The 26536-nt window shown below is 41.0% G+C and overlaps 1 protein-coding gene across 2 annotated transcripts in view; it reads left to right on the top strand.

The window, feature by feature from the left end:
* Window positions 1-26536, top strand: part of asic1b (acid-sensing (proton-gated) ion channel 1b) — a 203086-nt gene that overhangs the window by 119140 nt on the left and 57410 nt on the right. Inside the window, exon 1 of one of the 2 annotated variants that reach the window (XM_034205735.1) lies at window positions 13115-13774. The exons of the other annotated variant lie outside the window; for it this stretch is intronic. Within the exon in view, the coding sequence (XP_034061626.1) occupies window positions 13115-13774 (660 nt within the window). Of the gene's footprint in view, window positions 1-13114; window positions 13775-26536 lie in introns of those variants that run through there. 2 annotated transcript variants of the gene reach the window in all.

Below are 26536 nucleotides of genomic sequence, written 5' to 3'. Positions count from 1 at the left end.
TGCTGCAATGCACGCCCAATGACGGCACGCCCAATGAGGGCACGAGATACATTTGTGCGTGCACGAGATGGAAGGCTGACAGACAGGGCGGCAATCCAATCCGTTTAGCCGGCCCGGCTAAACGGATTGGATTGCCGCCCTGTCTGTCAGCCTTCCATTGGTTGTACTTTTTACAGTACTACGGCTTCCACAGATATTCATTGCTATCGGGATGTTAAGAGCATTCCATGGAATATAACAAAAAGTGTATCTCGATCCGGTTTCTCAAACTTACCTACCCCTCCTTTAATGTTGTGCATGCTCTCTTATAAAATATGTGTCCTAAACTTCAGTCTGCAGCACAATGAAATCCCGCTCTGTCTCACTGCACCTCAGTTTTCCTGTGTCATCTGCGGTTGGTCACATTTCTGCATCGTCAGTGCCCAGGCCAAAGCACCGCAGCGGGTGAAGGTGGGCAGAAACCTGGAGAAGTAAATAGCCCTCCACTGTGGGAGAGATCTTTCTTTGAAGGCTTTAGTTGGCAGTCGAAAGCGAGATCTGCTCTGCAATGTTAAACAGCCGGTGACACGAACCAGCTGCTTCAGGGAGCAGTTTCTACCCGACTGCTGTTGGCTTTTATAAATGAACCAGCCACATTTAGTTTGACATTATGCTTGCTATTGACCATGCAATGAGTAATTCTTAGCAGTAATGAGTCATTCTCTGTTTGTTCCCAAGAATCTTTTCTGGGATTTAAACCTTTTAGGAGATAATGGTTTCAAGTGGATAAGAAATGGACAAATTGGTAGGGAGTAGGAGTAAAGCTGTGTGAAACTTGGGACGTAATGCGGTTTTATGATATGCAACTATAGACAACTGAGACGACAGAATGCCACACATACTGAGGGATTCTTATGTCTTGTTTTAGTCTAGTGAAACAAACCATGGTTGATGTTTGTAAATCTGCATCTTCTCTAGTGGTTAATAGATGCTGCTTCCAACCAATCTGACTAAGGAGTTTTAAAAGGTGCTGTTTCATACGCTGGCCGACAGCGGCAAACACGTTACAACGGCAATAAACAAAACGCTGCAAATAAAAAAAGGCTGCTTGAAGCTCAAATCACAACGGAAACTGAGTGACTAAAGGTGAGGCACACAGCTGGGACCACAGTACCTATTTACGTTCAGGAATTTTAAAGTTGATCAACTGTCAAGTTACCTAAAATGTAAGGCTTATTGGATTATTTTAACAATGTGATCACATGATTAGCTCCGATGTTACTGCAGGTCTGCTGTAAGCTAGCTAGCTAGCTAACGTAGCTGACCTAGTAATTTCAAATATACTGAGTCTGACAAAGTGAACAGTTATTTCAAACTGTTATGAAACAGACTAACTCTGCGAGAGTGACAAACATGTGATAATCAATTAACCCTATAAGTATTATTTCAAGACAAGGCACTATTTGCAGCCTTTTCTGCACGGACATAACTAGCAATGTAACCTTGGGCTTGAGTAGGGTTGCCAACCGTCCCGTATTAGCCGGGACGTCCCGTATTTGAGCCAAAAAGGGCGTGTCCCGTACGGGACATTGTTTGTCCCAGACTCCCGTGTAAAGGGAAAATATAATAAATATGTTTCTGTTTGCGCGCAATGCAGTGTGTCTGGCTGCGTGCCTGCGTGCCTGTGTGTTTGTGTGCTGTATGCGAAGGGCACTATGACCGCTCAGTTGACAGGGCAGGCACAATGCTCGCAAGTGTGTGTGTGAGATTTTCTCCGGTGGGCCGCAGGCGCGGCATCATTGTTTGTCTGGCATGTCAGCCTGTTCAGTCGTGTGGGAAAATGAGCGCTGCCGGTGGAGGAGGTGATGATGAAAGAGGAGAAGAGAGAGAGGATGTGGTTCTGGGCCCTGGCCCTTCTAAAAAGAAAATACTTGTGTCTTACAACAAACAGTGGAAGAAAAACACAGTTGTGTGTGTGTGTGTGTGTGTGTGTGTGTGTGTGTGTGTGTGTGTGTGTGTGTGTGTGTGTGTGTGTGTGTGTGTGTGTGTGTGTGTGTGTGTGTGTCAGCTGATTGATGGGAAAATGGTTGGTTGAAGGATAACATTAAGTCTCATAATGATGTACTGCATGTTCACATCATGTATACTTTGCATTACTTAATACCATTTTTCAAATATTTATTTTTTAACATTTTGGACAAAATAGCCAATTGTACATCGAGGTTCCCAGATGTCCCTATAGTGCCCACCTATCCGATTTGAACATGCTGATATACAATGTGATGTAGTAGCCTAATCCAGGTGTAAAATCAATCATTGTGTTTGTATTGTGTTATAGGTAGGCTATGCATAGTTTTCTATGCATTTTGAGGGTTTTGGGGGGTTTGACCCCTCAAACCCTAGGGGGCTGGCTCCCTCAAAAGAATTAAATAACATAACCCTAACCCTAAAACCGAAATAAAGTAACAAAAAAAAGTAACTAAATCCGCCAGAAACCCGAAAATCTTCGCGCGCGCGGGGGACACATGCATGTGTCCCGTCTCTCCATGTCTGGAAGTTGGCAACCCTGGGCTTGAGGAACTTGTGATTGGTATTTTCAACTATTTTCTGACAGCCAAGTTTCTAAAACCAAATCACACAACCGCCAGAAAAGAAGTTCTTCACCATTATTCCTCTGATGAAAGCACACTAGCCTGTCATCATCTCCTTCACTGAATCTGATATTACACAAGGTCATGATTAAAGGAGGCGGTCTAATACCACACTCTAAAAACAAATGCCTTGGCTCAACAAAGAAAATCAACGCAACAGTTTGCATCGATGTTTATTGAGTTAAGACAACGTCTAATGAAATTGTCTTAAAGCAACAAAGTTATTTGAGCTAGGGGAGAAGGCTTTTCCTCTACAATCAGAGGTGTTTTTAATTACCACTTACTTAATAATTGGTAGCATAAACACAAGTTTTGAAGTTGATTACTCAAAAGATTAAGTTGTTCCGACTAGTTTTACCACATGATTTAAAAATTATTTATCACACACATCCATTTGACAAAAGATGTAACAAAGATGTTTACACTGCCGACAGTCATTATTTCACACAGTATGAACACATTTAACGCAGAATGCTTGCTCATTTGTTTCCCTCGACCACGATGGTTGCCATCGTATGGTCAGATCCTGGGGTGGACCGGTCACTGATGAAGGCGATATTCATGTCCTTTTGAAGCACATTAAATAATAGGTTAGCGCATAAGAGATAATGAATTAGGTAACTGCATACTTTTTAAACTCTTAGCTAATTCAGAGCCATTATTACCAGCTGCTAAAGCGACGCTGGTATTGTTTTCACCTATTGAGTCTGCATGTGTGTCTCGTCATGGCAATGTGGTCCTGAAGACACACAGAGGTGGTTTTGAGTACTTTGCCTAGTGTTTCAATGCATGTGGACAGATTTTGTTAATCACAACCGTGCAAGTTTTAGTGTATCTTCTCATCTTTTTTGCAGGTTCCATACAATAGTTGAACTGGAGCAGAAGAGCAGAAGCCACTTTTCAAATGTTACACAATCCTTTTCCCATGCCATTGCTGTCAACACCTATCCATGCTGAACGTTGCTAAGATATTATTGATTGGGGTGTGGTCAAAAGTGCAATATGCTTCAAAATGTAACTGACAGAGGGCAGTGCTTTTGTCCTGTGTTTTTACACTGTGCCCGTGGATTTTATTTTATTTCAAGATTTTTAAATAAGTCGCTAAACTCCTTGAAAAGGTCCTCTTCCTTTTCTCCAAGGTACACGACAAGGCAGCGGATGGCTATAGTTCTCTGCGTACTTCAATTGTATTGTGCTATTTTTGAAAAAGGAAAAAAAGAGAAATGACCTAAATGAATATATTCTGAATGGGTGACGGCCAACAACTTGCATTTCAATGACAACTCTAAATAACGATCCTACCTCAAGAAGCATGTCCTTGATCTGCTTCACGAGATTCATTTTGAATAAAAAGCGATATCACTATAGTAACCAAAGTATTTTTACTCTCACAGTAGCCTCTACTACTTTGTATCCTCTCACAGAACTATTCACAGTTCAAAGGCTGCTAATTCTGGTCAAACAGCAATTTGCCTATACAGTGCAACTACAAGGCTATCTACTGTATTTGAATGACAAAAGATGACACTCACCTTAAAATGTCCTTTGTATATTTCTATTTGTCTTAACTGTGGGAACTTGTCCAGGCATGTTAAGTGGGAGTGGACTTGAACTCCTTAACTCAAGGTGTAGAACAATTAAGTTATCAAGCCAATTGCATTACTTACTACAACTTTAATTTTGTTTTAAGTCAATTAACGCAGAAATCAGAGTTCAAATTACACACAATATTAAGTTGATGTAATTACCAACATTATTACGTCAACACAACTTATAAATTAATGTTTGCAACTTAAAATGTTTATCTAAATCAATTAACTCACATTTTTTATCTTGCAACCATGCATTTAATTAAGTGGAGGTGAAAGGTCGCCTGAATTCGTTTTTAGAGTGCACCATATTTGTCTTAATGTTTCTTTAGAGCGCGTGAGCAGCTATACTTTAAACCAGTGGTTCTCAACTGGTCAGGCCTCGGGACCCACTTTTTACTTGGTCAATAAATCGCGACCCAACATTTTGAAGCACTCAAATCTATTCAATCAATCAATGTTTATTTATATAGCCCAATATCACAAATGTTACATTTGTCTCAGTGGACTTTACAGTTTGTACAAAATATCAGTATGACAATACGACACCCTCTGTCCTTAGACCCTCACATCGTACAAGGAAAAACTTCCGAAGAAAACCCACAGTTTAAAGGGAAAAATGGGAGAAACCTCAGGGAGAGCAACAGAGGAGGGATCCCTCTCCCAGGACGGACAGACGTGCAATAGATGCCGTGTGTAAATTGAAAAGATAATACATTTGCAACATAGGTAGTCCAAATGTTTGGAAATGCATGTGTGTATAATAGGAAGATGAATCCACGAGGATATCCATCCAGGACCTATGATCCAGGACCACAGCCACGACTCAAGATCCAGGGCTCGCGATCCAGGACAGAGGAGCGCAGGATCATCCATGACTCCGGATCCCGGCGTATATAGACACCAAAAAGAAAGACATTTGGGGAAGCTGGGTTAATCGGAACATGAGAGTACACAGGTATAAACAGAGAGAAGGAAGAAGTAAGATGTCCCCCGACAAACTAAGCCTATATCAGCAAAACTAGGGGCTGAATCTAATCAGCCCTAACTATAAGCTTTATCAAAAAGGAAGGTCTTAAGCGCACTCTTAAAAACGGATAGGGTGTCTGCCGCCCGAACACAAACTGGAAGCTGATTCCACAAATGTGGAGCTTGATAAGAAAAGGCTCTGGCTCCCATTGTACTTTTAGAGACTCTATGAACAACCAACAACCCTGCCCTAGTAGGACAGTAGGGTATAATGAGTTCTTTAAGGTAAGATGGCGCCTGCCCATTAAGGGCTTTGTAGGCGAGAAGAAGAATTTTAAATTCTATCCTGTGTTCTATAGGGAGCCAGTGTAAGGCAGCCAGAACAGGAGTAATGTGGTCCCTTTTCCTAACTCTGGTTAGTACACGAGCTGCAGCATTTTGAATCAGCTGAAGCGACTTGACTGACTTCTTGGTACACCCTGATAATAAAGAGTTACAATAATCCAGCCTTGAAGTAACAAATGCATGGACTAGTTTCTCTGCATCGTTTTGAGGCAAGATATGCCTGATTTTTGCAATTTTACGTAGATGGAAGTAGGCGGTCCTTGAAATTGATTTTATGTGGGCGTTAAAGGATAAATCCTGATCAAATATAACACCAAGATTCCTTACAGTCTCACTGGAGGCCAAATTAATGCCATCCATAGTTAGTATATCCTTAGATAATTTGTTTCGTAGATTCTTCGGGCCAAGTACAATAACTTCAGTTTTGGTCGTGTTTAACATCAAAAAGTTTAAGGTCATCCACGTTTTTAAGTCCTTAAGGCAGTCTTAAATTTTATTTAGATGATTAATTTCATCAGGCTTGATTGATAAATATAGTTGAGTATCATCCGCATAACAATGAAAATGTACAGAATGATTCCTTATAATATTGCCTAACGGAAGCATATATAATGTGAACAAAATAGGTCCGAGCACTGAGCCCTGTGGCACTCCATGGCTAACTTTGGTTTGCGTGGAAGATTCATCATTGACACGTACAAACTGAGAGCGTTCAGATAGATAGGACCTAAACCAGTCTAAAGCAGTTCCCTGTATGCCAACTAAGTGCTCTAGTCTTTGCAATAAGATATCATGGTCGATAGTATCAAATGCAGCACTGAGATCGAGCAAAACAAGAATAGAGACACATCCCTTGTCAGAGGCTATTAGAATGTCATTTGTGACTTTAACCAGAGCTGTCTCTGTGCTATGATGTGTTCTAAAGCCAGACTGAAAATCTTCAAATAAATCATTGTTTTTTAAGTAATCACACAACTGTTTTGCGACCGCTTTCTCAAGAATTTTTGAGAGGAACGGAAGATTGGAAATAGGTCTATAATTGGCTAAAACCTCTGGATTCAACAAAACATCGTGCTGTAATATACGCTTTTCAGCATACAATATTAATTAAAGTGAAATACAGTGCATATATCCCTTATATCCCCTCACAGAACTAAAGTATGCTTTTAAAAAAGTGTAATGATAATAATATTTTATGCCATTGTTTGTTTTTCACTTTGTTCTGAAGCTGAACTTGCTGCTCCTCACAGAGAGAAGAGCAAAGAGGAGATAGTCTGTGTGACTTACTTTAAATTGTCGGTTAGGCTAGATAACTCCCATTGTTCTGTGACCTGTCAATCATCAAACCGAGGGTCATATTTCATTACGTGTTCATTTGTATCTGAAGTTGTACCCATGGATGTATAAAGAATAGTTCTACCGCAAAGTTATTCTCCGTGGCGACTTCCGGCAACAATCTTGATTCTGATTGGCCAGAAGACTCGAAAAAACATCAGCAAAGATGTTTTATTGAGCAGTGGCGAGCCGTCAGGGCCCTCTGTGAGGGCCTAAGATATTCTACAAAAATAATATTTAAAAACATTAAAAAATATATATATATATATTATATTTTTTTAAATATTTTTTTTTTGTTATATTTTTCATTAGTTTTACCAAAATAACTTGATTTAATTGTATTTAAAATAACATTTCCAAAGAAATAAATCCTTCGAATCTGCCTATTCAGTTTCTGTTGGAATGTGAAGGGTTAAATGAAAGAAGCTCGTCTCTGCGAGTGTGAAGAGAGGAGCTGTTGGACGTCCAGGCGGTCCAGCTATGAATTCACAGAGGGCCCCGCATAGTAACTGAACGAGAGAGTAATGTCAAATGACAGTACAATTGACCAATCATATCTTCCCTCTAAATGGGTGGGTGTTATTATCGCGGACTTTATGACAAGTTCTGCCCGCTGTGAAACTTTTCTTGTTTCCATAGCAACAACAACTTCCTGTCAACAGCGTTAACTCGCCTTCAAAATAAAAGCATGCCAAATTACACTTAAGACCTACAACTGCAACGAAAGTAACAAACACAATGCAATATCCTTTTCAATTTCAAAGAACACAAATAGGGTTATTTACAGGTGTTGTTTTATGTGGTAGAGGGTCGCTTTCATTGATGCGTTTTGCACCCCGGGCCGTTGTTTTGATATTCTGCTGAAGTATACGCTGTGACGTAATAACTCGAGGGAAGGGGGGGGTCAGAGGGCCTAGGTATAAAAGACACGGCTCGCCACTGTTATTGAGAAGATGATCACTACGTGACAGACGTTTTCAAAGCCGTTTATGGTCTCCGGTACTTCCTGTCCAACGCCTACTGCATGCACAGCGTTAGAAAATATGGCCTTCAAAATAAAAGTTTGACTTTTTTCCAAAAAAAAAAAATTCCAATTTATTTTTTCAATTATTTTTCTTCACTTTTTTCACGACCCACTCGAAACAGGTCCGCGACCCACTTTTGGGTCGCGACCCACCAGTTGAGAACCACTGCTTTAAACCTCTCAGTTAGTGATTTAACTGTATGTTATTTCAACAGTATGAAAAAAGCAGCTTTATGTGAGGTGCTGCGTATAGCGACAGTATACCCTAGGCCTAGATTAATGAATATTATGGAAAAAGGTGTAGAAATTGACACCATTGATTGTCTTGCTTTTTCTTCCCTTATTTCAAAATATAATTTGACACCAATCTTTCTTGAGCTTGTCACACTCCCTACTGATTGATATTTTGTTCTTTTTCAGTGATATTTTTGTATCTCTGCCAACAGGAAGAAAGCTTGGAGATTTCTTGTTGGCAGGAAACACCAAAACTGTTCAAAATGATATCAATCTTTGTCTCAACCCAATGATTTGTCAGTTCTAGGCATTTTGTAGCCATTAATGTATGTCCACCAACATAAAGAGCTGTCCTCCTGAGACTCCTGAGTGTCAAAACCTATTTTTTTAAAAACACATCTGTCGTATATCGGCATCTATTTCCAAGCAAACCCTCTGTCTGCTCTGTATTATCACACAACTGTCTTCCTTATTACCAAACATATTGTAGGACAGGTCATGAAGATCTCTATCACCTCGGCACTGCTTTAAATGAGAAATGTGTTTTTCGGGGCCACAGCAACTCACTTACAAAATAGGTCATTGTTCTCTCCATATTATTCTCTCCCAACAGGGGAGCTTCTGCGTATAACGCTCTGTGTAGTGTATCAGATAACCGTGGTCCCTGTCGAAAGGTTAGGACACAATATTGTGTTTTGGAGAACAGCATCATTGCCTTTGGCCTCTGCCTCATTCTACCACAGTGTCTTCTGGGAACAGACTGAGCTCACTGCCTGTTTACTTGTTCTTCATCCAGATCCAGAGTCCACTGAATAACACAGTATTATAAGAATATTGTTGAACAGCGCCTTTGAGCAAGTAATATCATTACCTTGTGTCACCTCTTTTTTGTGATTTTGTTATTTTGTCATCTTGACTGTCCTGCTTTCACTTTCACTTCTTGAGTCAAATCCAATTTATGAGGTAGATAAAAGATGTGAACCCAGCAAGTGTGTGTGTGTGTGTGTGTGTGTGTGTGTATGTGCGCGTGCGTGCGTGCGAGCAATAAGAAATAGACTATGATGTGTCCATGTTTCGCTCTTTCTGACATGAGTGTGTCCGTTTGTCCGTAGGTGTGTGTGCATGTGTGACTATATGCATGTTCTGAGTAATGGGCTTTGTGCATCCTCTCTCGCTGACGGCCAAGATGTATCCATGGCAACGGCAGGTCGATCCTAGCTGTAAGCGGAGCTGGTGAGAGGGACTTGAAAGGGAGCGTTAAACCCTCTCCTCTCATCTGCCCTGCGCTCCTCTCGCTCCGACCATGGCCAAATGCGTTGAAATCCTGTCTCCAGGGGAGAGCTCTGGAGCCGCCACATCACAACACTGCCACCTTTTGACCTGCTTTTAGAATGGACCCTCCAAACATTGTCCTATTGTTGTTCTATGTTCGGTTTTCTCAGTGAGTTCAGGGTTCATATTTGGAGAGGATTAGGCCCCTGTCACACTGTCCCGAAATTGACACCAGATGGACGGACACACGAATATAGAATTCTGAATTTCGCACGAAGATGGCCCCGAACCACACATGAAGGCAACATTTACATTACATTTAAGACATACAACTGCAACGAAAGGAACAAAAACAATTATGTTAAAGTACTATTATACTGTACTGATATTTTCAGACTTTGTTCTTTACTTTCTCCGTCTTTATATGTAGAAGATATTAAGTTTTCTCCGTCATGTTGTTTCCATAGCAACAACAACTTCCTGTCAACTCGCCTTCAAAATAAAAGCATCTAAATAAAACAGGAAGTTAACCTAAAGTACATTTAAGACATACAACTGCAACGAAAGTAACACAAACAATGTAATATCCTTTTCAGTTTCAAAGAACACAAATTGGGTTATTTACATAATATTTTTACATGATTTTGTTGTGCAATAAAATAACCAGATGGACACACGATAAAGGAAATGTTCAAATTCGGCTCTGATCGTAACAACATCGGGTCATTCGTGAGGGCATCTATAAGCCATCGTATGACCGCCGGTGGAGTTTTTCAGGCTCCGGCAGCAACTTCGCGAGCGGTGGCAAAATATTTGGCTTGCCAAAACATTGCCGAAGGGCCTTGCGAAGGTTCATTTTGTGTTGAATTTGTGTGTCCATTTTGCCCTTCGTAAGGCACTCGTGAGGGCATCTTGTCAAATCGTGTCATATTCGTCAGATTTGTTGGCATGTCAAAGATTTTTTGGATTTTGCCACCGCTCACGAAGTTGCTGCCGGAGCCTGAAAAACTCCACCGGCGGTCATACGATGGCTTAAGATGCCCTCACGAATGGCCCGATGTTGTTACGATCAGAGCCGAATTTGAACATTTCCTTTATCGTGTGTTCATCTGGTGTCAATTTCGGGACAGTGTGACAGGGGCTTAAAATAATTCTTTCTTATTTATGTCTTTTTTTAGAGAGTTACTAAAAGGGCACCTATTTTGGGATGATTCACACAAAGGAGTGGCATAATTTTCTGTTCATTTTAAAAAGTGTCGTGAGTCAAAGAAGAAAATATGTGCTGTAGCGTTTTATGGAATTTTGTTATCTTTTTACTATACTTTTTTTCTGCAGTTAAAAAGATTTTGAATGTTGGTGCTTACCATTGACAACTCCTTTTGTTAAAGTCAAAGCATCAAAACAAGATGATTCTGTTTGACAGATGAAACAATATTTGTTTTAAACTGGCAGTATAACATGCATTAGACATACATCAAGTGCGTTTCTCATCACAGATTGCACCTTCTTCAATTTAAAATGAAGTATTTGTGATGGCTTGTCATGTGAAATGCAGCCCTCAGGAGAAACGGCAGGATTAGATGTGCTGCTGCTGCCCCCTGGTGGAGATCAATATGCTTGTTGAGGCAGAGTGAACACGATTTGAAAGAGCAGTGAGGAATGAATAATGACAGGAAACGGATAAGGAATATTACTTTTAGTAAGATGTAAAAGAAAAGATAAACGGGGAAGAATAGAGCAAGACAATAATGTTTTCTTTTGGATGTATCTCTTTTAAGAACCCTATGAGCATTAATAAATCACCACTGACAATGTAATTAAGACATTGTGGCACCAAGTACATTAACCTCATCATTTGGCTTTATTCAGCGGGTCACTGCACTTCTCTACAGTTTCATTTCCTCCACCGCAGTTTCACAACTTGCTACCCAAAGCAAGAAGTGATAAAATGTGAATATTCATCCAGGGACCGCAGCTCCGGGAGTATCTGACCTTCTTGTTAGGCAGGATATATGCCCGGGGGCTATCTAGTGATTACTGATAAATATTCAAGGACCAGAGGCTATCATGCGCTGCTGGTTAACAGGCTTCAGGATATAACCCAATCAAGGCAGAGCCAAAACTCTTTTGTTTGCGCTCTTATCATCAGCAGTTTATTTCTGTGATAGACAGTCTTCACAGCTGCAGTTAAGTACATATTGACCAAGTCTGCTGCATTGCACACCCTCTCACTTTATCTCCGAGCCGATTAAACACACTGGGGAGTTGTTATGGTTTTAAAAGCCCAACACAATTGATCGGTTTGCGTAATATGTTTTCCGTTAGTTGTACAGGTTTAATGCGGTTGCCCCTTGGTATCCTGTGGCATCATTAGCTGTAGGTTTTATTGTAAAGAGTGCTATCATCTCCCTAAATGCATCTAACGTTCCATTTTCTGGCACCGTAATGTTTCTGAGAATAATTTCAGCGCTTTAATGGAGGTGGATCGATACAGATGGATCGGTCTCTTACACTTCCTTTTCATATCACAACCAACACCACCTCTGGGAATCTGCATTTATCTCCAATTTCAATAAAGAAAGGATCCAGTTGAGATGAGCCTTTTTTATCTCTGCTAGTTGTACGTGTTTGCTTTCAGTTAATGTGTTTTCCACAGGCTTGTCACAGCCATGTGGGGGAACTGAGTCAGTAAAATGAGCCATTAGATTGTAATTAAGAATGAGCAAATTAAAGTCTTGATTGACGTCCTTAACTTCTTCCTGTAGTGGTTGTTCTGTAATGTTCTCTCTAGCCGTCAGACACAAAATGATGACTTCCTCCTCTCACTGAATCTTGTGAAAGGTCACGCTTATATGTTTTTGTGCCTTGTACTTTAAAACTCATCATAAAAACAAAATGTATGACAACACTGCTACATGTAAGGTTGTGTTGTAAAAGCCAATGTGTGAATCTTCTCCCATTTCTCTGTCATTTCCATAACACCTAAGTATTATTTGCATTCGATTACACAACTGTGCTAATTTTCTTTTCGGGGTAAGAGTGAGGTCATGCAGAACAATAAAATCAGCAGAAATAAAAAGCCTATTTGGTGCTTTCGCTACTGTACATTGGCTTCTCTTACATTTCCCTCTCTCACTCCCACTGCGTCGAGCCTGGGTTTTTTTCCTGTAAATGGTGTAACTCTGCCCCAGCACGGTGACCTGTGGCTGGGCCCTGTGGGAGTATTCTGTGTCCTATACTCCTCATGGCCTCACCTTCTTTGCTCCCTCCTCCTCCTCCTACTTCTTTTCTTCTTCTTCTTCTTCTTCTCTCTTTGGAAATTGCTGTGGGATGGATCTGCCCTCCAGACACAAGGACAAACCAAGGCGAAGCTTATCAGTCCAGGTCAGAGTAGAAGTGAATGGCAGCGAGTGAAGCGTGGGGTTTGCTTTCAGATTGTGCTCTTTGCTTCAGATGATGACTTTGTCTGGGACACTGTGCGTTTGATTGGGTCAGCATTTAGACCTGACTTTAAAGGCCATCAGTTTGCAACAGAACTAATACTTTGTAAATGTTCTCGTTGTATAATTGCTGATTTCTAGGATTATTTTGACTAATGGTGTTGTTGCTGTAGACAGATTTCATTGCTTCAGTTTCTTTGGACTCTTTGATTTGGACTTCTGCATTCAGGCTTCTTTATTAACTCATAGCGATATTGAGTTATTCATCCTGCCACCATGCCGGTCCGTATCATGTGCTCCATCTCCTTTTCTGACGACGAGCCAGGCAGAGGATATGATAAAGACGGCTTTGACGATCATTACAGGGTGAAGAAGAGCTACGGTGACTCGCAGGAATACCTGGATGGTGGTAGTCAGGCAGACGATTACAACGAGGAGGAGGACGAGGTAGGGGAGGTGGACGACCTGGCCGCTTTCTTCAGCGGTTGCACGCTCCATGGCCCCAACCACGTGTTTGTGGAGGGCAAGAAGTTCGGTATTCGCCAGGGTTTGTGGGGTCTGGTCTTCACCTTGGCCCTGTCTGCTTTCTTGCTCCAGGTAGTTGACAGGATCATATACTACTACCAGTATGATTACATCACCACGCTGGATGAGAATTCGGCCAAAAACATGACCTTCCCAGCTATCACCGTGTGTAACTACAACTTTGTGCGGAAGTCTCAGATGAGCTACAGCGACCTGATTTTCATGGGCCCCCTGCTGGGGTTTGAAGAAGGCATGGCACCAGGGTTTCCACTGGCCCCGGAGCCAGACCGGCCCCCAGGGTCTCGCTTCAGCCTCGACGAGTTCTACAACCGTACTCGACACCGCATTGAGGACATTCTGCTGGAGTGTAACTTCAGAGGCATAGATTGTGGCCCCGAGAGCTTCAGAGAGGTAATACTATAACCCCACTGCAAGACATATTGTTAAAAGTAGTTATTAATGTTTGATCCTTCTTGGAACCTGCACACTATACATTGGAAATCATCAGTGAAAGTCTGCACTTCATAAATTCAAGAGGTATGTCTCTGGTATACTTGATGGTTTTGATAGATTGGTAATATTGCATATGGGGATCTAATCTTGGAGTGTGGCCCAAAAGAATATGGGGAGGAGGCAGCAGGATTTAATAAAGAACACTCTTCTGTTTGGGTTTATATGATGATATAAGGATGTTCAATAAAGCCAAATTCAGGAAAAACTCAACTGTAATGCCAGGATAGAAGTCCTCGACAATGAGGACTTCACGAATCACTAATTGAAAATCACTAATATGAAGTAGAATGTTTATTTATTGCTGTGAGGTTATTTAGTCTCCCACAATTCCAAGTCACTGCTGTAAATTAGAAATGTTTTCTCAGTCAGCTTCTGAAGAAAAAAAAATTGCGGACATAATAAAAGCAGGTCCCATTACTTAAAGTGGAATACTTGGCATACAGTGGTGTTATGGAATTAAAAAAGCGCTGAAGGAATCGGTGTGTTGCTCACACAAAACTTCAGGGCAGCATCTTTCTTGGACACCCTGTCCCAGAGTTTGTGGTATTTTTGGATTTGTAGCCGCTCCCCGGTGTTCTCTGGAGTTTGAACATCAGACGGCACACAAGTGGAATACTGAATTACTGAGAAGTGTTGACCATATCCAGCTCCCGGTCTATCGATCGGCTCGACCTTTGCACAGTTATTGATAGGTATGTGCAGACTGCTAATGGGTGTACTAAACTTACATGAGCTGCAATTATATCAGTGTGTAAAAGCAAGTACATGACATACAATTTCCATTAAGACTAACTAGAAAACATGATGCCCTTGCTAATCTAAAATGTATTTTCATTATAAGTTATTGCAGTGTTTCTCGTAGCAGAATCAGAACATTATATACAGATTTTTGTACATTTTAAATGATAATTCTCAGTTTGTAACCTAATGTGTTCTTTAAAGGCGCTTCATAAATATAGTTTGCTTACTCACTTATTAGTAAGCAAACTATATTTACCAAGTAATTGGTAACTTTTCTGATGACTATCTCATTTATTCATATATAATTTAGCCAAATCATAATTATTTGGTGATCTTATTTGATGGATAATGTCATATTTTTGGGTTATGGATTGTTGGTCGGACAAAATAAATAATTGATTACCCAAATAATCACTATTTTGCAGCTGAAGTCCCTTTTTATAGATATGAATTAATGTTCAAAATCAGTCATGAGTCTGTCAAAGAAAATAAATGTACTTGTATAAAATGTTGACATAAACCAACTTATTTACATTCTCCCTGTCAGAGGGAAGATAACAAGGAAGAGGAAAGCAGAGTGACATTACATTCAACTTTAAAGGCCTGTCTTAACAGGTGTTTCTTCTTTAGGGATTTCACAGCGTGAACACTGAAAGCAGCTCTGACATTATGGGGTTGGGAGCTTCTGAAGTAGAAAGCTGTGAACAAGGTTGCATCCTGTCAACCAAAACACAGAACTGTTGAGTTTGGTGAAAGTGGTAAGAAATGGGAAATGAAGGTCGTAAATGAGGAATGTGGAGGTGAAAGTAGTAGTTGCGAGGAACAGCTGTGAACATCTTTTCATAACACTTCAAGGTAAAGGGAAAATAATTAAAATATTTTTAACAAAGTAAAGTTTGTGCAAGCTGGGTAGCTTTAATGATCCTGCATTGAAAACGGAACAATACCGTAGGAAGAAAAACACGATTTTCAAGTTTGAGCAGCGTTTTTAGCTTGAAGGAATTCTGTTTCCTATACTTGTAGTGTAGTGGGATACATTCAAGTTCAACTAGGGACAACAGTTGAAAATGAGTTATAGCTATAACTCTCCGTGCAGAAATCTGAATTCCTGCTCCATAAATTGCATCGTCCATATCCAATACATATACTGTATATTTAGGTTGGGTAATGGTAAGTGTTGTGTTCCGTGTATAGAGCTGTGTGTTTGTGGGAGCCCCCAGTGGCGAGTGATAATAGCGCAGCTTTATCTACAACAGGAAATAGTCGTACAGGAAGTTGTGTCAGTCAGTTGGGAAATTACATGTGGCAGTCCAGTTTTTGTTAGCTCCACAATCTGGCTTCATCCATCTTCTGGAGACTCGTTAAGCGCATTGTCTGTAAGTAAATATGTTAGTTGAAACTATATTAATGTAGAACAGTGTTTATTTCATAATTTGATCGTATTTCTTACCTTTTATTATGCAATGTTAAACTGCATCTGCACCACTAGGCCTAAGCTAACGCCTCATGTCAATGACAATGTAACAGTAATCCGCTAGCGTATTAGCTCGTTGTTAGCTTAGCCTCCTTAGCATATTAGCATTTAGCTAAACTCTTGTTTTCTCTTCAGTTATAACATAGATTAGTTTGTTAGCCTTCTAAGTTGTCTAACTAGTCTAGCATGACTATAGCATGGTAATTGATGTTGTGTTTCTGTATACCTGTCATGTATACTTATCCCATTGCAACTGTAAAACAATGTCTTTTTCTTGTGTGTTACAGTTTTACAATAAAGAATATAAGAATATTCAAGAGCTTCAGTAATCTCCAATTCAGAATCCCGTTCTCCTGGAATTATTCGAAGTTCATGTTTATGCTGACTGAATAGCTAGATTCCAGGAACATCAACCCATTTTGAAGTTTAATTATTTATTTTTTTTCACTGTCCCGAAATAGTCCCAGACAAAATAGATTTGTGTCCCAGTAGGAATTGTTATGGTCCCCGGGACATCTTTAATTGCGAGCCCTGGTGTCCACGTCTTTGGAAACAGCCCTTCCCCAGCCGTTGCCATCTATGGGTTGAGGAGAGCAGCGAGAGAAGAAGAAAACGACTTCGGCAGCGATGCAAGAAGGTTGGTCGAAAGAGAGTTCTACGTTGACGACTTGTTAAAGTCCTGCCCCACTGAGGGAGAAGCTATCAGTGTCCTCAAGCGAGCTCAAGAAATGCTCGCCGTTTCCAACCTTCGGTTGCATAAAGTGGCCTCTAACCGACAAGCCGTCATCGATGCTTTCAGCCTAGAAGATCGGGCCAACGACATCCAAGAGCGCAATCTTTTCAGCGACGATATGCCACTGCAACGGACTCTAGGAGTGACATGGAGCATAACGGCAGATACGTTCATATTCCAAGTTGCTGCTGAACAGAAACCCTTCACCCGGCGAGGAGTGCTTTCAACCGTGAATAGTATTTACGACCCCCTTGGTTTCCTTACCCCAGTAACTATACAGGGAAGGCTACTCCTCAGAGAACTCTCCATACAAGCTGAAGAATGGGATTCTCCCCTTCCAAAAGGCATGGAAGCAGATTGGGACAGATGGAGGGAGTCTCTTCAAGACCTTAAAGATCTCAAAATACCAAGAGCCTACATGACTATCTCAAGCCCTAATGCTCAGCGCAGAGAACTATGCATCTTTGCGGACGCATCAGTGAAGGCAGTTTCAGCTGTGGCATACTTGAAAGTAACCAACAATGATGGACGAGTAGAAGTCGGCTTCGTCTTTGGAAAGGCCAGACTAGCTCCAAAACCAGACCTTTCTATACCTCGGTTGGAGCTTTGTGCGGCAGTTCTCGCTGTCGAGATAGCCGACATGATAGTGGAAGAAATGGATCTGAAGTTTGACAGCATCGAGTACTACACAGACAGTAAGGTGGTACTTGGCAACATCCATAATCAATCCAGGAGGTTCTACGTTTACGTGAACAACAGAGTTCAGCAAATCCGTCAGTCCTCAGCTCCAGAACAGTGGCAGTATGTGTCCACCGATCATAACCCAGCAGACCATGGGACTCGATCCGTGCCAGCGTCACTTCTGGGAAGTACAACATGGCTCACCGGGCCAGCCTTTCTCCGGAACCCGTCTTCACCAAAACCAGAACGTCAAGAGATCTATGACCTAGTTGACTCCATCTCAGATTCCGAGGTTCGCCCACAAGTTGTTGTTAACATCACTAACATCAAAAAGGACACTTTGAACACAGCACGCTTTGAGCGCTTCTCTGACTTTGACACGCTCATCAAGGCAGTAGGACACTTAGTCCACATCGCTCCGTCTTTCTCCCAAGCTAGACAGGTGGACACCTGTCACGGGTGGCACATCTGCCACAAGGGGCTTTCCAATGGGGAGACGGAGAAAGCTAAGATACTGGTGATCAAAAGTGTGCAACGTGAGTGCTACGCAGAAGAGTTCAGGTGTATCGAAACGTCAGGCAACCTTCCTATCAACAGCAGTCTGCGGAAACTACATCCCTTTGTCGACAGCACTGGAATACTCAGAGTGGGAGGTCGCATCAAAGAGTCTCAGTTAAGCACAGACGAAACCAACCCCATCATTATTCCAGGCCATCACCATCTAGGAACCCTCATTGTTCGTCATCACCACCATGCTGTGAAACACCAAGGCAGGCATTTTACAGAGGGCGCCGTCAGAGCATCTGGAATCTGGCTGGTGAGAGCTAAACGAAGCATCAGTAATCTGCTCTCCAAATGCATGACCTGCAGAAGACTTCGAGGGAAAACAGAGCACCAACAGATGGCAGATCTGCCAGCCGAGCGGCTACAGGCAGCACCACCCTTTTCATATGTGGGAGTAGATGTATTCGGGCCTTGGGAGGTGGTCTCTCGCCATACCAGAGGAGGGCAAGTCAACAGTAAACGCTGGGCAGTGTTGTTTTCATGTATGTGTACACGAGCCGTGCACATCGAAATCATCGAAGCCATGAGTGCTAGCAGCTTCATTAATGCACTCAGAAGGTTTTTTGCTATCAGAAGGCCCGCAAAGCAGCTGCGCTCAGATTGTGGGACCAATTTCATTGGCGCATGCAGAGAGCTCGGAATGGATGGATCCCTCCCTGACCCACATGGCGTGGAGAAGTTTCTGGAGGCACAGAAATGCATATGGGTTTTCAATTCCCCTCATTCATCTCACATGGGCGGTGTATGGGAGAGGATGATCGGGATCGCTCGTCGTATCCTGGACTGCATGCTTCTGGAAGATAAGTCACGCCTAACTCATTAGGTCTTGACGACCCTAATGGCCGAGGTCAGTGCTATTATGAACGCAAGGCCTCTGATTCCTGTATCTTCCGATCCAGAAGCTCCCGTTATCCTCTCTCCTCTGATGCTCCTGACCCAGAAAGTCGGCGCTCCTCCACCTCCACCAAGCGACTTCAAGAAAGGAGAGCTTCTCAAGGCAGAATGGAAGCGTGTCCAAAGTCTGGCGAACACTTTTTGGACTAGGTGGCGCCGAGAGTATTTGAGCACCCTGCAAGTCCGGCATAAATGGGTAAACAAGAGGCCTAATCTCAAGCAAGGAGATGTAGTCTTAATGAAAGATGCTCAAGCAAAGAGAAACGACTGGCCCACTGCAGTCGTCACAAAGGATTTTCCGAGCCAGGATGGACTGGTGAGGAAAGTAGACGTGCGAGTGATCAAGGAGGGCAAGCCGAAGGTTTACTCCAGACCTGCGACGGAAGTGGTCCTTCTCCTGTCTCCAGAGGACTCTCAAGATTAAAGTAGTTGTAGAAATGTGAGGTCCTGTCTCCAAAACCTCAAGCGGGGAGTGTTGTGTTCCGTGTATAGAGCTGTGTGTTTGTGGGAGCCCCCAGTGGCGAGTGATAATAGTGCAGCTTTATCTACAACAGGAAATAGTCGTACAGGAAGTTGTGTCAGTCAGTTGGGAAATTACATGTGGCAGTCCAGTTTTTGTTAGCTCCACAATCTGGCTTCATCCATCTTCTGGAGACTCGTTAAGCGCATTGTCTGTAAGTAAATATGTTAGTTGAAACTATATTAATGTAGAACAGTGTTTATTTCATAATTTGATCGTATTTCTTACCTTTTATTATGCAATGTTAAACTGCATCTGCACCACTAGGCCTAAGCTAACGCCTCATGTCAATGACAATGTAAAAGTAATCCGCTAGCGTATTAGCTCGTTGTTAGCTTAGCCTCTTTAGCATATTAGCTCGTTGTTAGCTTAGCCTCCTTAGCATATTAGCATTTAGCTAAACTCTTGTTTTCTCTTCAGTTATAACATAGATTAGTTTGTTAGCCTTCTAAGTTGTCTAACTAGTCTAGCATGACTATAGCATGGTAATTTATGTTGTGTTTCTGTATACCTGTCATGTATACTTATCCCATTGCAACTGTAAAACAATGTCTTTTTCTTGTGTGTTACAGTTTTACAATAAAGAATATAAGAATATTCAAGAGCTTCAGTAATCTCCAATTCAGAATCCCGTTCTCCTGGAATTATTCGAAGTTCATGTTTATGCTGACTGAATAGCTAGATTCCAGGAACATCTAGTGAGAACAGTACAGTAAGGCAGCAGGATTTTACACTCTAAAAACAAATGCCTTGGCTCAACAAAGAAAATCAACGCAACAGTTTGCATACATGTTTATTGAGTTAAGACAACTTTAATGAAATTATCTTAAAGAAACAAAGTTATTTGAGTTAGGGGAGAAGGCTTTTCCTCTACAATCAGAGGTGTTTTTAATTACCACTAACTTAATAATTGGTAGCATAAACACAAGTTTTGAAGTTGATTACTCAAAAGATTAAGTTGTTCCGACTAGTTTTACCACATGATTTAAAAGGAATTTTAAGTTGTATGTACTTAATTACCCTTATTGTGTGAACACACGTTTTTAAGTTGACAATCATTTATAAATGAAGTTGCTCCAAATATATTGTTTTCAATAGTTTTTTTTCTTAGCTTTTTCATGTTTTTGCCTTTAAAGTTGTGCAGTTGTTTATTTCAACACCTGATGTTTCAATCAGGAGAAAATTCATTTTGTTTGAACATTTATTGACACATGCCATATGATAAGGTGCATGAACACCTGAAATCACAGCTGACTGCAGGAGAGAGGAGAACCATTTTATAGTTTGGCTGCAGCACGTTGATTGGCTGCTGGAGAATGAGGTGAAATGTAATAGGTTAAAGAGAACGCCTGTGATGAGCTGATTATATGCAGCAGCGGAGTGAATGTATATACACCCAGTCTTCCTGAAAGAACTTGCGCTGAGCTTCATTTAAATCCTGAAAAAAAAGATACATTTAAATTGCCCCACAAATAATAAATAAACACATGAGCCATATTACCATGGGACATGGGGACACAGCTAATACATGCTGCCATCACATCGAAGTTAGAGGCCTTTGCATATTTAAAACCAGTGCCAAATATGTCAAATCTGTAAAGTTTTTTTAAACTACAGAAACAAACTCTCAATGGCCACCAACCTGCAGATCACACACATCCATTTGACAAAAGATGTAACAAAGATGTTTACACTGCTGACAGTCGTTATTTTAAACAGTATGAACACATTTAACGCAGAATGCTTGCTCATTCATTTGTTTCCCTCGACCACGATGGTTGCCATCGTATGGTCAGATCCTGGGGTGGACCGGTCACTGATGAAGGCGATATTCATGTCCTTTTGAAGCACATTAAATAATAGGTTAGCGCATAAGAGATAATGAATTAGGTAACTGCATACTTTATAAACTGTCACTCTTAGCTAATTCAGAGCCATTATTACCAGCTGCTAAAGCAACGCTGGTATTGTTTTCCCCTATTGAGTCTGCATGTGTGTGTCGTCATGGCAATGTGGTCCTGAAGACACACAGAGGTGCTTTTGAGTACTTTGCCTAGTGTTTAAATGCATGTGGACAGATTTTGTTAATCACAACCGTGCAAGTTTTAGTGTATCTTCTCTTCTTTTTTGCAGGTTCCATACAATAGTTGAACTGGAGCAGAAGAGCAGAAGCCACTTTTCAAATGTTACACAATCCTTTTCCCATGCCATTGCTGTCAACACCTATCCATGCTGAACGTTGCTAAGATATTATTGATTGGGGCGTGGCCAAAAGTGCAATATGCTTCAAAATGTAACTGACAGAGGGCAGTGCTTTTGTCCTGTGTTTTTACACTTGGCCCGTGGATTTTATTTTATTTCAAAATTTTTAATTACATCGCTAAACTCCTTGAAAAGGTCCTCTTCCTTTTCTCCAAGGTACACGACAAGGCAGCGGATGGCTATAGTTCTCTGCGTACTTCAATTGTATTGTGCTATTTTTGAAAAAGGAAAAAAAGAGAAATGACCTAAATGAATATATTCTGAATGGGTGACTGCCAACAACTTGCATTTCAATGACAACTCTAAATAAGGATACTACCTCAAGAAGCATGTCCTTGATCTGCTTCACGAGATTCATTTTTAATAAAAAGTGTGATATCACTATAGTAACCAAAGTATTTGTACTCTCACAGTAGCCTCTACTTTGTATCCTCTCACAGAACTATTCACAGTTCAAAGGCTGCTAATTCTGGTCAAACAGCAATTTGCCTATACAGTGCAACTACAAGGCTATCTACTGTATTTGAATGACAAAAGATGACACTCACCTTAAAATGTCCTTTGTATATTTCTATTTGTCTTAACTGTGGGAACTTGTCCAGGCATGTTAAGTGAGAGTGGACTTGAACTCCTTAACTCAAGGTGTAGAACAATTAAGTTATCAAGACAATTGCATTACTTACTACAACTTTAATTTTGTTTTAAGTCAATTAACGCAGAAATCAGAGTTCAAATTACACACAATATTAAGTTGATGTAATTAACAACATTATTACGTCAACACAACTTATAAATTAATGTTTGCAACATAAAATGTTTATCTAAATCAATTAACTCACATTTCTATCTTGCAACCATGCATTTAATTAAGTGGAGGTGAAAGGTCGCCTGAATTCGTTTTTAGAGTGTATTTTCCTGCCAAAAAGCGAGCAAATGTGCTGTCAATTCTGTTTTGACAGCAGACCATAGATCTTACTCTGCATATCTCCATCTCGGCTTCAGTGTACCCAAGCTAAAAGACAAAGTAGTGTGATTTCACTTCATTCTGCCATTTTATCAGCATGAAAGGGAGGAAGGCCAGGCTTTTTTCAATGACAGACGTTACTGCCTTGATGCTGTTCAAAACTCTTCTATTCTTGCTTTCATTATGTCTTCCTTTGAAATACTTTGGATCAGCTATCACATTTCACCCCTTGGTAAAACCGTGGTAGATTGTTGAATCTAGTGCAGAACTGTGTCCTTGTTAACACAATTATCTTCAACGTCATGAATAGTTAAACAATAAGTTGTGTGTAGATTGTTTTCGCCTTTACTTGTTAATCACTCAAGCCATAATATAGCTAGAGATGTTTGCATCTTTAAATTCCTGCAATGTCACACTGAGACCGTGTTCTTGACAGTGTGAGTGTCTTGTTTGGATTTCATTTTTAAGTGAATGTGTGTCCATGCCTGAAGGTTTCATGTGTGTATGTTACTGCAGTGAGGCTAGAGACCTGACTAACGCAAGTGACAAGTCATTATTTCTTTGTCAGGTCTAATGGAGGCTAATTATAGAAATTGTCAGTTTAACTTGAACACGTCTGCGTTACAGGCTGCCACTAATACAGGCTAATCGTTGATTGTTCCTCCAGCTCATGCACGTCCATGCAGCAATTATTATCTCATGCTTTCTCACTGTTTTAAAAATGTTGAAGAACGGGTTTGATAACCGCTGCTTGGAAACAGCAATTTAGGATCTTTTTCTGGGCTCAATTAGAAGATAATTACTGTATTTTTGTTTTGCAGATCACAGGGTTGGCATTATCTAAAAACTGAATCATGTTAAGTGATGTTACCATGGTGTGTATCACATGTGGTTTTACATTTCAAGTATGTAAGCAGTAGGCAGATGCAAAAACACAGTTTTATTCTGTAAAAGTACATCTCGGCGTTCAAGAGAGCGTTAACTAGCTTGGCATATACAGTATATTTGAACCCCAATGTGCCTTTTTATTGATTAAAAGCAATAACAGTCAGCCTTTTTTCCTAGGAGTTGTCAAAGGGCATTCTTCTAAATCACAAATTGAAGTAGACACAAATGAGGTTCGCTTGGGGGAAATGATACAGCAAAAAAAGTAATAGACTATAAAACAGAAAACAAAAGGAGAATAGCATCATCAGGTTAGCTGTGTAATTGTGGCATACAGCAAGAAAGGCTTTGCTGTACCCACAGAGCACACTAACTCACTTTACAGCATGCATTATGTATTTCTGGTATACTTTTTCTTCAGAACAGCAATTCGATAAAGTTAATTTATCTTTGCGTAATGTGGCGGTTGGCAGCACCACAGGTCCAACACTGGACTCCTGCTGCTAGTGCCTGTTTATTAAAGCTGCTAAAGAGCCACTAATGGCCCGTTGTTGGAGTATTGAGACGGGGCAGGAAGGGGAGGTCAGCTAATTGATTGCTTTCTGTCTCTCTCTGAATCTTCAGGGACTTCTGTCCATTCCCCCTCTGGCTGTTTCTCCATCCACCATCTCTGTCTGCTGTTTGTGAAAGTGTGTTTCAGTGTGTCTGTCTGTGTCTGTGTGCACACTGCCATGAGCTGTGGCTTCAGGCACGGGTCAATAGTGAAGTGAACACCCTTACAGATATACGGTTCGGGTTGCAGATATTCTGTCCCAGAGCAGAATGTGAGCCCCCCTCAGAGCGGTGATCCAAATCCCTGCTTCCTGCTCCCTCGCCAGCCCATTAGCCACATCTTGCCTTTCTCCTAAGCTCAGCATTGTCAACAGAACTAGCCAGTGGCTCTGGTTACGCCCTTCTCCTGTCTCCTCAAGAGCATCAGGCGATAACAGGCAGAGAGATGCGAGGGGAAGATTTTCAGAGAAAGGAAAATCAAATGCCAAAGCTGGCCTCACCATCTGGCTCCAAGCTGCGAGTGCTTATTATGGTTAAGCACTTCTTTTGAGCAGCCATTGAGAAGGGATTGCAACAAGGAGAGTGTAATGTAATTATCCTCAAGAATATTCCATGATAAATGATATGTTAGTAAATGATCTTGAGAGCACAGTATCATAATGTGTGTTACTCCAACAAAGAGTAAATAATGTATACATGAGGTATGTGCTGAACTCCATTTATAACGGTTGCTCTACACCTTGTGCAATTAGGCTAATTAAACTGTCACCTCTTTAAATGGAAATGGATTTGTTCCTTCGTTTGTAATGTGTAATCATTTTTATGATTTATTTCCTATTCCACCGTGCTTTTCTTTAGAGCTCGTTTGATTCTTGCTGTTTCATTAGTCTGTTTGAAGTTCAGATCCATCAGTGGATACATCACGACAACACTGACACATTGTCAAATTACATTCATTTGTGCTGAACGCCAAACACTGCCTGATGTGTCGGTTTAGTTGTTTCTTTTCAACCTGACCTTCTGTGAGCAAACTGAACTGAAATAATACATTGCACTTCATCGAAATGGATTTAATTAAGCATAAGCCAAGCATATTCTTGGTCAGAAAAAGTGATCATTAGAGTCTTTGAGTAAAAAAAGAAGCTTGCTCTGCTGAAATGCTTCCTCCCTCTGAGAGGTGACAGCACAGGGCCATCAAATATTAATGGCAACACTGAAATGCAGATAGCTGTCTCTTTCATCTTCTCAGCCATTATTAGCTTTTTTAAATAAAAAATATAAAGGTGCCCTCTTTAATCCATCTTATTAAAATAATATGTAACATACATCTGAATGCAGAGCCTACATGATATCTTAAGTTAACTCAAGTTAGATGACAGTATACATCATGTATAAAACATGCTTCCCTTTTCAAATTTAAATGTAAAACAGTCCTGTGATCAAATTAGAGGAATTGGCCCCTCTGATACTTCTAATGTTCTTGCTTTGTTTTAAAGGCTTTCCAGCATGTATAAATTGCACTCTTGCTGGCATGCACTCATATCAAACAGCGGTCACAAGAGGGCAGTGTTTTACAATCATTTTGGATCCTAATCCGGCTTTCATGGAGTTCTTGGCTCTTGGATGCTGCATGCTGTTCTTTTTTTCTTTTTGTTTACAAGAAATATACTTATTCTCATCTCTGAGGGAGAAACCTTTGATTCAGACAACAGTACAACATCAGACCCTCAGTGCAGACCACAGTTAAAGCCTCATGTAGTAGCAGAGCGGCTGCCAGTGGAAACACAGTGGTTGCATTTTTTGAAAGGCCTTGTTTTCCTGGGGGATTAAACTCTATTTGTGTGTTGGTGGGATTTAAAAAAATGATTATAACAAATCAAACATGAGCTTTGGTTTGTTCACTGTGGACGGCTTTGGCAGAAACCCATCCCTTGCCTATTCTGTCTACCATTTTTCTCTATCTCGCTGTTTCTGTTCCTGAAGGACCTCAGTCTCTGACGGAGAGACACTGTGATACTCTGTCATGCTGTGCCGTCTCTATTTCTGTCCAAGTGATGGACCAGTGTTTTCAAATGCAGCCATTTTAATTAAATCTCTCATCAGTCTTCTCTGGAGGTTGGTGACGAGAGGTGCCGCAGCACTCTCTCCCCGTTGAGATGAGTCCAATCAGTTATAAAGCCTGGGTCATTTAAATGATACAGATACATCGCTGACTCCCTTCAATATCAGCCAACACTTCACAACACACCCGCTAATTAATCATCAAAGTGGCATAAATGAAAGGGTAGAACTTTCACTTTACTCCCGTGACTAAGATAAATGACGCTTAATGATGTGAAAATAAGGGATACTGCCGTCTTGTTGGAGCAATTACATATGAATAAGACATA

This window comes from Gymnodraco acuticeps, unplaced genomic scaffold (genome assembly GCF_902827175.1).
Source record: "Gymnodraco acuticeps unplaced genomic scaffold, fGymAcu1.1, whole genome shotgun sequence".
NCBI lineage: Eukaryota > Metazoa > Chordata > Actinopteri > Perciformes > Bathydraconidae > Gymnodraco > Gymnodraco acuticeps.
The sequence above is the reverse complement of the archived record's forward strand: the minus strand, read 5'-3'. Positions and strand labels throughout refer to the sequence as shown.